We start from the raw sequence: 12,259 nt of genomic DNA, 5'->3' as shown, positions 1-12,259 counted from the left end.
AGATCTGAACGAACCGCAGCAAACGTTCGATGCAAGCCAATAATATATTTATTGGCATTGATTTACACGGAAGCCCTGACCTCAGCTCACACGCCCATTCCCCTAAACCAGCCACCCGCCGTGCGCCGTGCGCCGTTCGCCGTCCGCCGTCCGCCGTAAACGGCCTGAGCGGGTGCTGGCAACAAAATTTATGATGGCATTTACCTAATGGCAGCGCCGCAATGTAAAATGCAAAATATCTGAGAAATATGCAAAAATTTATAGTGTTATTTGTAATTAACACGAAATAGAACAGCCATACATAAAACATGTTGTAAATCGCATAACAAACGTCTCAAGCGTTATATGACGACCGAGCGAAACTACATAAAAATAGATAAATAAATTTGATTTAAGATATATGTATATGATAGATGAATAAAGTTAGTTTCAATTGGGCTAGTAATTTATTTTTATATTTAACTACATATACTTCAACATGCATTAAAAGTATCTCAATCTGATATAATTTCAACTGCGCCTAAAAGCACGCCATATATTTTATTTTAATCAACTGAGCGTACGTTTAAGTCGATACAACCACCAATACGCGGCTTGCTGGACGAAAGTTACTCGCTTACTTAGCTAAGTTTTAGCCCATTTCAGACTAAAAAAAGACACCCGCTTAACCAGAAGTAGTCGTCAATACTAACTAAAAAAGGCTGCTTGCTTAGTAAAGCTCACAGCCGATTCAAGTAAGGCTTCATTTTCACTTCATTTCAAACATTTAATCCTGCCACTAGCAGCATAGAAATATCGAAGACACACACCCAGTACTAAAATAAGCAATGGCGAAAAGATGAACTAGCACAACGCTAATTAAGCGCAACACCACTAACCCTAGTAAGACACAAACCAGAGCTAAAAAGATATTTTAAATTACTACATTTAGCTAATACATACACCATTAAGCATAACACTGTATATGTGAACGAATATAAATTAAAACAATTTTAAAAGAAAATGATATAAATTGTTTGACTTGTATATAATATTCTTACAAAAATTTTACAACAACAGACAGTGCATATACCATCAAAATCACACTAAAAATACACACAGGCGAACAGGCTATCATGGACAACAACCACAGCTATTTAGACCTACAACCGATGGCCCATTCAATTAGTTCAATATTCAGACACACACCCGAAAGGCGCAAAGGACAATGCTTATTTGAGCACTTATCGATATATGTGGTCGATAGCGATGAAATCACACTCGATAGGATGGGCTGTATTAAAAGGGCATCGCCTAGCAACATGGGCGACATTGGCAACATTCGTTGCAGTTGGCAACGCACGCACAACACTCGCATAGCCAAATAGAACGGGGCAGTCGAATCGGTCGGTTTTGGCTTTAAAAGCGCCAGAGCTTAACTAAAGAAGTGCATAAATCTTTCTCTCTATATATATATATTTATATATATATATAGATAGATAATAAATAGAATTTTTTTGCTTTATTTTTGCTGCTGACATACATATACAAGTGCGTGTGCGTGTGCGTGTATGGCAAAAGTGCAAAGTGAATTTTTTTCGTTTGTTTTTTGTTTATTTTTATTTGACTATTTTGCAATATGTTTGCCAAAAGTCTAATGTCCGTGTGCGTACGTTTGTGTGTGTGTATAGCTGCTGTTCAAGTGGTCGTTGAGAGGCGGGGCGGGGCTGCGGCTGGCATACCATAATTAAATACAAGTGAAAAATCAATACCGTTATACCGTTAGCATTTTGTTGTTGTGCCTGCGCAACCAATTCGCCTCGCTACGGGTGTGTGCGTGTGTGTGTGTGTATGTGTGTAGCTAAAGTTAATTCATAATAAGAAATTCGCTCTAAACTAGACTTCAGGCTCCACACACATGCCTATGTGTATGTGTATGTGCGTGTGCTGGTGTTGGTGTTGGTGTTGCTGCTGTTGCCAGGCAGTCGGAGCAACAAACGCAGCGCAAGACAAAGCCCAGAACGCTCCAGCTCCACGCCCACTCGCTCTTTTCTCCCAGCAACTTCACTCGACTGCAGCTAACAGTTATCCCTATTTCCTTTTTGCTGCTCTTTTTTTTAGGTCACATTCGATTTTCGCTCTAAGCTCTTAATTCGCTGCGACGGCTACACACACACACACACACACATACACACACTCACAAACATATGTATAGGATGCCGTTGCACACTTATGCAACGCTGGCGACATCTGACGGCATAATTTGCCATAATTAAAACAGCACGAATTTAATAATAAACCGCTAAGGCGAAAAAGTCAGCTAACGGCTTTAAAAGCAGCGACGGTGGCAGCGGCAGCGACAGCGACGATGGCAGCGGCAATGGCCAACAACAGCAACTCCTCGGCAACCGCATCGCTGGCCACAACGCCGGCGACGACGCCAACGACGCTGACAACAGCAGCAACAACAGCCAAACGCATGGGCTACACAACGCCAGCAGCGACGTCAGCAACGGCGTCAGCATCGGCATCTGCATCGGCGTCAGCGTCAGCGCCGGCAACGGCGTCAGCGTCGGCGTCGTCAACGACAACGTCTTCGGTCATCTGCAAGGAAGTCTTCGATGAAGCCTGTTTACCATCATCCGAGGGTAAGTCGAAGCAAGAGCTGAGTATCTAGGGCAATTGTGAGATTACCTATGTATGTATGTTAACAGCATGCTGTAAATGGGCGGTTAATGGACTGTTAATGTATTTGAAATGTTAAAGTATTTAATGGATAAGCCTTTAATCTAACTGCTTAAGAGGCAACTGCACAATATCAATTAATATTGTATTAACAGAGATTAAACATATGTCAATCATGTTAACATATGTAAGGCAAAGTACCTTGAGAATTAGCAATATGATAGAGAATCTGCAAAAAGGCTAACTGCAATGCTATGAAATTGTCGATCGATACTTATCGATTTTGAGCAAAGCCGGAAAAGCTAGTCACATATAATCCAATTGTCATATGGAAACAGCAAGGTCAACTGATACTTTATTGATGTATGCACACACACAATATATACATATACATATATATATATATATATATAGCACACCCTACCTTAATAATTGATTGACATAGGATGATAAATAGACTCTAGACAAGAAGCGAATACTATTTGCATCAGCTATACCTCAACAACCGCTTAAGTTATCGATCAATTCTAACTGCTGAAATATTTAAAAGAGTTTGCCACCTCAATATGAATCATCTAATCTAAATATATATGTGTGTATATCTATAAACCACATCAAAATCTATTTAAAGCAGTCCATCAACTTTTTATAGCACTCTGTACAGAAGCAACTCTTGCTTTAGTCCAACATCCAATTTGTTTTTAATTTAGTTATTAAATCTATGATGCAACACGGCAAGTTTTCCTGGCTGCAATTAATTTTCCAATTGGACAAAGTTTTAAACTAATAAGACTGCGCCCAATTAGCATGTCTTTAATTGAGCTATTTGTTGCGCAGCAGGCGACCAAGCCCACCCGCTATGTGTTGTGCGCTACAGTAGTCACACGATAAGCGAGAATACTTCAAACTAAGACTGGAACTTGACTTTCAATGGCTAACATATAACTATAGATATAGGATATAGGAATCGAGCAATAAAAGCTTTGTCGCATTAATTGGAAATATTGTCTCAATTAGCGTGTGATTACTGTATGTATGAAATATAATATGTTCGCAGATGGCAAATGCGAATGCGATGTGTGTACGTTATATTTTTTTTACTACTTTGGCATGTTGTGTCCTTCAGAGTCCGGTTAATGGGTCAACTGAAAATGGATCTATCTACATAAGGTTTATATATGTATATATTGTATGTATATATACCCGGGTAGTTGGCTCGGAAGTCCGTCAATTAGTTAGCTTAGTTCGTGCCAGCTGTTTCGAGGACATCGATGAGCGAAACGCCGTCATTGCGGAACTGCGTAACTTGAGTCGAGGAACGTGTGAAAGGGGAGCAGAATGAATTTCTAAAGAGCTCCATTAAATACAAGTGAGTAAGCTGCTTAGTTGGTTTATTGGCGTGCTCAGTCTCAATCGGTTGTATCGACCAAGTGGAATGACGGAATTGAAGAACAATTTCCGACTGTAATCTCTCAATTTTGCTTTTGCGTGTCAAAGAAACGATGGATGTACTGAAGGTAATCTATGTTTACCCATAAAATGAATCCATCAAAATAGGGGAACGACGGGATTGGAGAGTGATGTGGAACCAAGAAATTGCTTTTGCGGCTTATGTTAATGATATCATACGATAAAGGGATGGACGCAATTTAGCAGACAGTTTTTAAGTGTTTTAAAGCTGTTTCAATGCGCATTACCTTTGCGGAACGGTGAGAACTGGGCCCTACGTGAAAAAGAGTAATAATGAAAGGAAATTGAATGTTGTGAATGTTGAAAATGCGTTGGGAATGTGTGCTCCACTCTCTGCTAGAAACAGCTAGAATAGGGGAACGCTGGAATTGAAACATGGAAAGAAAATTTTAAGTTGTGCGTGCTGAAGAGTTGAGTGAGTAGCTATGCGTGTGTGTGGGTGCGTGTGTCTGGGTGTGTGTGTGTGGGTGCGTGTGTCTGGGTGTGTGTGTATGTGTCCATGATTTGCTATGACGACGAGCCACCCTAAAGCCACCCTAAACGCAACAAAATGTTGGCCAAAACGCAAATTGTTCATGGCTTTTGAGGTTGCCAGGCAACGAGCGCTGACCGCTGCTTGAGATATGAATGTGGTTGCAGGTGCTGCACAGGTGGTGCCACCTGCAATCAATAAGAGCGAGCGAGCCGGAGTGAGAGAGAGAGAGGGAGAGCGGGAGAGTGTGTGTGGGCAAAAGAAGAAGAAAGAAGAGAGCGGACTCAGAATGAATGCAGAATGCAGGCCACGTCATTTGGCATTCAGTCGCGTTTCTTAGCCGGGCTTCGTTTGTTTAAGCCAAATGGCATTTTTAAGCGCTTGCAAGAATTCTTTTGAGCCCGTGATTCAGATTCCCGATTGCGCCGCAAAGCTATTCATACTGAAAGCTGAGCGCTATTGAAAAGCCTAAGGAATATATTTGCTCAAATTTCCTTTTCACTTCACTTCAAACAAAGCAGGCGGAACAGCGCCAGCTGGAGCAGGAGCAGAAGCAGGAGCAGGTGAGGCTGTGGCCATGCCTTGTGGCTGTGGGTGTGACACAGTTTGCACTGCTTTCATTACTCCTAATTGTTAAAGGGGCCTCATTGTGGCACAGCTAATAGCTCTTGGGGCATACAAAGTATGAGCACTCTCAGTCCATGCCTCAGTGGGTCACTGCACAAACAATGGCCAAGGCTCAAACGCTTTTGTGCTGCGGGCGCCATATTTGAAGTGCCTCGCGCTATATACAGCTAATTATGGGCGATATGCATATATATACATTCATATGTCTTCTTGGTTATCATATAATATAGAAGCTCCTCTAGATGCGCGTGCTTTATCTTTAAGATAATCTATATCTCAATTCTCAATATCTCGAGAAGTATAAGAGCTAGAGACAAAAGTTTTGGTATCAAATTTTTTAATACATAGATAAATGTATATATAAATCTCTTTTGGCAATCCCAGCCCCCTCTTGCTTAGTAAAGTATGTGATCTACTCCCAAAAGCCAAAGGTTTGAATACATTCTCTTAGTCTCTAAATACATAGCTCTAGCAGGCTATATATGTATATATATATAAATTGTCATCTAGTCTTCATGATTTGAAATAAATTCACATATCGTATAGGTAGAATATTCTACCCAGTAATTTGAACTATTCCGACACAACTTGTCAAGCGAAAACTCAAATTGTAAAACGAAAATCATTAAAGATTTCCATTCAATCGACTTCCTTTGCAGAGATAAACGATTATGCGACATTGATTGGAATCGATCCGAGCAAGGAGCCCCATTTGTTATATCTGGCCAAAGAGGGGCTTATGGCCGCACTGCCCTCCGAGTGGAAGATCTGGTGGGTATATTTCGACTGGTTGTATGTATCGGTAATCTAATAATTCCAACTCTTACACTCAGCTATTCGGAGGAAAAAGGCGGCCACTATTATCACAATACGCGCACAAAGCAATCGCAGTGGGATCATCCGTTGGACGCGGTCTATCGGGACTTGGTCGAGCAGACGCGTCAGAAGCTAGCAACGGCAACTGGTGCTGTTGCTGCTGCTGGTGCTGCTGGTGGTGGTGGCGGCGGCGGTGGTGCCACACCCATTATTGATAACTCGGACGATGTGTCGCAGCTGGACTCGGGCATACGTAGCATGCAAGGAACGGACGAGCTGCTGGACGACATGAGCTCACCCCTAAACAATGGCAGCAGCCAGACGGTTGGAACGTCAGCTGCGACTAGTGGTGCTGGCGGTGCCGGTGGTGCCGGTGGTGCCGGTGGTGCCAATGGTGCTGGTGGTGCCGGCAACTCTAAGACACATACCACGACTGGTGGCGCATCGGCTTTTCCGGGTCCGAGTGGGTTTAGCGGTGGAGTCAGTCGCTTCCTGGAGACGCGCGGCAAGAGCTTCGGGCCCATCTTTCAGCCGGTGAAGAACACACGCTTCGAGGTGGCCAAAACGAACCAGCAAATCAGTCTGGCCATGAAATTCGGCAGCATGGAACCGTCCCAGCCGCCACAAGAGCAACAGCAACAGCAACAACAGCAACAACCGAGGAGAGGCTCGTTCCAGCTATCCGGCACGGGCGCCATGTTCCTCAAGTCACGCCGCCAGCTGGAGACAACGGAGGGCGGCAGCACTGCGTGTGGTGTGAAAGGCATCCTGCGGGACTCCAGCTTGACGGACATGCGCAGGCGCTACGAGCGTGATGAGGATGCAGTGGTGGTGGAGGACAAGAAGAGCGTGCGCTTCAATCTGGTGGAGACCCAACGGATTTGCACCTCGCCCACTGAGGAGGACAATGCGCGCAAGCAGCAGCAATCGCCCGAGCAGTCCATGGAGGAGGAGGAAGCGGAGCAGGAGCAGGCCTCTGCGCAAGAGGTGGACCACGAGGAGGAGGAGGAGGATGATGATGAGGACGAGGCGTTGGGGCACGGCAATGCCGTTGCTGCGGCAGTGGCCGTCGATAGCAACGAAGACGACGACGATGACGACGAGGACGATGACGACGATGACGACGATGATGTTTGGGATGAGGACTTGGCCGATCCCGATGCCATGGTCGGCATGTGCAGCCTGAACCCCTTCATCAGTGACTCGAACAAGCCGATACGGATCATCAGCCTGCCCAAGGCCCAGACCATACAGATGCTGAAGCAGGATGTGGAGCAGACGAGCAGCTACTTGGACAAGCTGAAGGAGAGCTCGACGGCCACAGTGAAGCCGCTGTACGAGGACACCGACTCGGACTCCAAGGGCAGCTCGGTGCGCAGCTTCATCATCAATAAGTCGGAGCAGGAGTCGCTGCACGGCAGCAATCCGAGCAATCCCTTTGACCTCGACGAGCTGCACAGCAAGCACAGCCACGAGCTGGAGCAGCTGCAGCGCAAATCGGCGCAGACCCAGGCCCAGCTGGCCAGCGAGAAGCTCGGCCTGCGCAGCCTGAAGATGGCCAGCAAGCTGGTGGGCCTGCTCAAGAACAAGGAGCACAGCAGCGAAATGCTGAACGAGGCGGCCGCATTGCAGCAGCTGCAGAAGGACATGGAGGCAATGAAGCGGGAGCACGAGGTGCGCCTGAAGAGCCTGAGGCATGAGTACGATCTCCGTCTGACGGCGCACCAGCATCAGCTGGAGGAGGCGTTCCAGCTGCAGCTGGAGGAGTATCGCGACCAGCTGGAGCATCAGCTGCAAACGAAGCGCGCCCAGGTGGTCAGCGAGCACAAGACGCGCATGGCCACGTTGCAGTCGAACCATGCCGAGCTGCTGCACGAACTGGAGCGCGACCTGCGCTCCGAGCAGGAGCTGCTGCGGCGCGAGCATGCCACCAAGCTGAGCCAAATGCGGGACAAGCTCAACCACGAGCTGGAGCTGGAGAAGCAGCGATTGCGCGACAACGGCGAGGAGCGCCTCTACGAGAAGGTGCGCTGCGAGAAGCGTCTGCTCGAGGACAAGTATCGCTGCCTGAAGGAGAAGTACGTGCGGCTCAAGACCGATGTGAAGCTGTCATTGGAGCGACGCAGTCGCCGGCGTGAGGCGCAGGCCCAGGCCCAGGCGCAGGTCCAGGCGCAGCTGGAGCCGCACCTGCAGACGAACAACTCGGAGACTGAGCGTTCGCTGTCGCAGAAGCCGTCCATTGGCAACAGCGAGAACCGTTCGCTCAGCTACTCCGAGCAGGCAACCACCACGGACGTCAAGCTGAAGCCGCCAGTGCCCCCAAAGAGCCACCTGGGCAAGCAGGCAGCCAGCGTCTGTCTGGCCAGCAAGTATATCAAGCAGCTGCAGCTGCAGGACGATGCCAACACCTCGCTTAGCCAGTCGGACACAACGCTATCGAACAACTACAGCAAGGGGCGGTATCTGACGGCGCCATCGACCACGTTGGTGCTCAGCGACAACGGCAACTCGGACTCGGAGGCACAGCAGCAGCAGCAGCAGCAGCAGCAGCAACAGCAGCAACAGCAGCAGCAGCAGGAGCACAATAACAATAACAATAACAACAAAGCCTTAACGGTGCCTCGCAAGAAACTCTTCTCGCGCACCAAATCCGCCTCAACATCGCGTCTCAACTCCGACTACAACAAGCAGCAGCAGCAGCAACTGCAGCAGGTGGAACGTCCTTGCACGCCCGTTGAGAACCTGCGGCATCAGCTGCAGAAGCTGGAGGATCTGGAGGATCAGTTCCCGGAGCACACGCTGGATACCACATACCACTTGCGGTACCCCTTCACGGACATTGTGGCCAACGAGCATGCGGCCGTGGTTGGCTCGGTGGTTGGGTCCGAGCTGGAGTTCTTCAAGCATCGCATACACCTGGAGCGGGACTCAGTGCGTCGGGCCAAGGAATCGCTGCGCACGCAGCGCACCAATTTCCGTGCACGCCAGCGCGAGATCAAGCAGCGACACAAGAGCTTGACGATGAGCGCGCCCAGGCACTCGCTCGATCAGCTGATTCAGGAGGAGAAGGAACTGACCGAAATGGAAGTCAATTTGCATCGGACGCGCGCGCTGCTCGGCGAGAAGGTCATCAGGCTGAGGCACCTGGAGCAGAGCCTGCTGCGCATCTACGAGAAGGAGAAGCCGAGCCTGGAGCAGGAGCCCAAGGATGATGCCACCACGCTCAGTGATCTCTCCTCCCACTCCAGTTCGGGCTTCAGCAGCACCGACTTTGCCAGCGGCGCGGACTTGCACAAGCGCAAGGAGTACTTTCAGCAGGAGTCGAACGAGTGCATACAGAATCTGGAGATACTGAATGCCGAGATACGCGAAATACTGGACATCCTTGGCCAGAAGCAGCAGCTGCACCACCAGCAGCAGCAGCAGCTGCAGCAGCCGCCGCCGCCGCACCACCATCAATCGCAGTCGTCGCACGGCCTGGCCCTCACCATGCCGCTGATCTCGCCCAACGAGCTCAGCTGGTCGCATATGCTGAGCAGCCAGCAGTCCTCGTCGATGGCCACGACGATGGCCGGCACGGCCAGCGGCTCGAATCATAGCATTAGCACCACCACCAGCGCTGCTGCAGCGGCCGCCGCCTCGGTCCATGCACCACAGTCGATACCGACCCTGGCCGATCGCCTGGAGACGTACCGTCAGCTAGCAGCGGGCCGCATGCACAGCTCGATGGGCGGCGCCATCCTGGCGGCCAACACCATCGTGTCGCAGAGTCCACGGGCGGTCAACTACACCACCAGCCTGGTGGAGCGCACGCGCGACTTGCGCAACTGGCTGAGGCAGGCCAAGACTGAGCACGAGCTCCTCACGGGCATGAATGTGCAGCATGGCCTGGCCATGCATACGAGCGGCTCGACGGTGGGTGGCATCAGTGGCATTGGGGGCATCGGTGCGGCGGTGGGTGGCCATTCAACGGCCGGTACTTCGCCCGTTTCCAGCAGTGGTGCAGTGGGTGGTTCGGTGGTTGCGACCGCCAATTCAACCAATTCAGCGGCCAGCGCAGCCCAAACTAATTTCTAAGCGATTCGGATCCATTATGCAAAATCTAGTCCAAAATCTAGTCTAGTCGTAGGACATTGCTAGCCGTAGTTATACCCTATAAAGAGTAGCTTTATGTCTGTATATAGGATTAGCAAGCTTATTATTATTATGATTATTATTATTATGCCTATTGTCTGCCTTTTACGAAGCCTAGCATTGTTTTAACTTTTTTTGTCAACTGAGTTGCAGCTGCTAAGCATACCCTATAATTCTCAAATAATTCAAAATGTCTAGTTTAAGTCCAATATTTTTTGTTACATGTGCGAAGTGTAGTGCTCCAATTTTAGTGCAGGGTATTTGCAAGTCGAGCATTGCTTCTACTAGAAAAAGATATGAGAAAATATGTTTCTTTGATAATAAGTATTTTAATACTCTGCTGAAGTATATATTTTGATTATAACGGGGTATCTTCAAGTCAGGCATACTCTGTAATTATGAAGAAGAAATCAAATAATTGAAGTCAAAATTGTTAATTGTACTTATTAAAGACTCTGAACTTCAAGTGTTTTATGTTCATTACAGGGTAACTGATAGCCGAGCATATGCCGGTTTTTTAAGAAACAAAAATATTTACTCCATTTAAGTTGAATTACGATAGCTGAATCGTAGAATCTACATCCAATGTGCAATTTTAACTATAGAGTATCTGCTAGTCGAGCAAACCCTGTAATTGTGAAGAAGAATGTGTAATACTCAATTTAAGTGAAACAACCTATTGTTAATATTAAAGAGATACAGTCACATGCTACATGTAATATTACAGGGTAGCTACAAGTCAAGTATACCCTGCTGAATTAAAAAAAAAACTTTGAGTCGAATCTTATTATTGTAAGCATTGAAAAGTTACAGTTATATGCGCAATATTCATTGCAGGGTAGCTACTAGTCGAGCAATTTATTTGTGTTTCAGTCACGCCTAAATTCGGGGGCTTTAAATTGTTGTGCCCCAACTATTAGCTGCCAATAAACCGAAAGAAACCGATAAGATATAACCCTAAAAATCCCCGAGCAAAAAGAGAAATACAATTGTACAATTGTATACAATGAACCTAAATCAAAAGAAAAATCACAAAATTCTAACTAAGTAAATTAACTGCAAGTTAATCTGACTGTCATAGTTAATCAACGCTCTGCTACACTGAGAGAATAAATTAAAATATCAGATCTATTGTTGCAAATATTTGAAACGTGCAAATGTTTGGCCAACCAATTCGCATAGAGTTTTCAGGGTATTCACAATGCCCAATTCATATAAAATATATATACATACATAGATTGTTAAAAGACAGAAATGAACTCGCTTCGGCTGATCGAAGAGCTAATACCCTTGCAGACACATACATATGTTATTTTTGAAATTCGATTGTTTCTCTATATAAATGATATAGTAATTCCCTAAAGTCCTACCAAACTCGAAATTAAGGAGTAAAAGTAAGATCAAATGTACATCTAGAACCAACTCTAGGGCTAAATAGATCACTTATGAAACTTTTATTCGGCCTTTGGTACTTGGTAATCAAATATAGTTCGTATTTCATAATATCTTAAAGAAATATATTTCAAACTAACTTGCCATAGTTCCATCTGGATTTAATATGGGACATCATAGATATCGTACTTCAAGATATATTGAACACAACAAAATTGTAATTTTCAGACTAGGGATCCGTCCGATTCCGATGAGTATGAATATACATATATATATTTATGTATATGGGATCCAGAAGATAACATCGTTATTCATGACCAAAACAATTCCAAAACTATTTTTCCTCTATGATATAAAATATACCTTTATTGGACTTATCAATATCAGAGCTCGTTCCGGATAATATATTAGCTATATATGTATACTATCTATACCATATACTATGTCTACAAAATTCTGAAACTCTCTGCAAGTGTATTATTTATATAGATCGTAGCCAAAATCAAATGGAACTTTACGTATACTCTCTATATAGTTGATCTTTGATTGTGACTTGAAATCTACAAAATGCACAACTAAATACTTTATATAGGAAACAAGAAATCCAACTATGAAATATATTATAATAATAAAGTAAAATCTAAATCATAAAGCCGAGGCGAATATTCTAAATAAATAAAACTG

General features: G+C 45.9%; 1 protein-coding gene across 2 annotated transcripts; it reads left to right on the top strand.

Annotated features, from left to right (window-relative positions):
• The first annotated feature begins 1,296 nt into the window (after window positions 1-1,296).
• On the top strand, window positions 1,297-11,432 carry LOC6585134 (trichohyalin). 2 transcript variants are annotated; one of them, XM_032732606.2, is made up of 4 exons: window positions 1,297-1,385; window positions 2,101-2,627; window positions 5,893-6,004; window positions 6,067-11,432. In XM_032732606.2, exons 2-4 carry the CDS (start codon window positions 2,348-2,350, stop codon window positions 10,124-10,126), a joined length of 4,452 nt encoding a protein of 1,483 aa, XP_032588497.1. In that variant the 5' UTR covers window positions 1,297-1,385; window positions 2,101-2,347; the 3' UTR covers window positions 10,127-11,432. The 2 variants fall into 2 exon arrangements, with proteins under 2 accessions (XP_032588497.1, XP_002010773.3); XM_002010737.4 differs by having other exon boundaries at window positions 1,334-1,426.
• Window positions 11,433-12,259: the final 827 nt, after the last annotated feature.

The sequence above is a fragment of the Drosophila mojavensis genome, unplaced genomic scaffold (genome assembly GCF_018153725.1).
Source record: "Drosophila mojavensis isolate 15081-1352.22 unplaced genomic scaffold, ASM1815372v1 contig_136, whole genome shotgun sequence".
Taxonomy (NCBI): domain Eukaryota; kingdom Metazoa; phylum Arthropoda; class Insecta; order Diptera; family Drosophilidae; genus Drosophila; species Drosophila mojavensis.
Note: the sequence above shows the minus strand (reverse complement) of the source record. Positions and strands in the feature narration are given on the sequence as shown.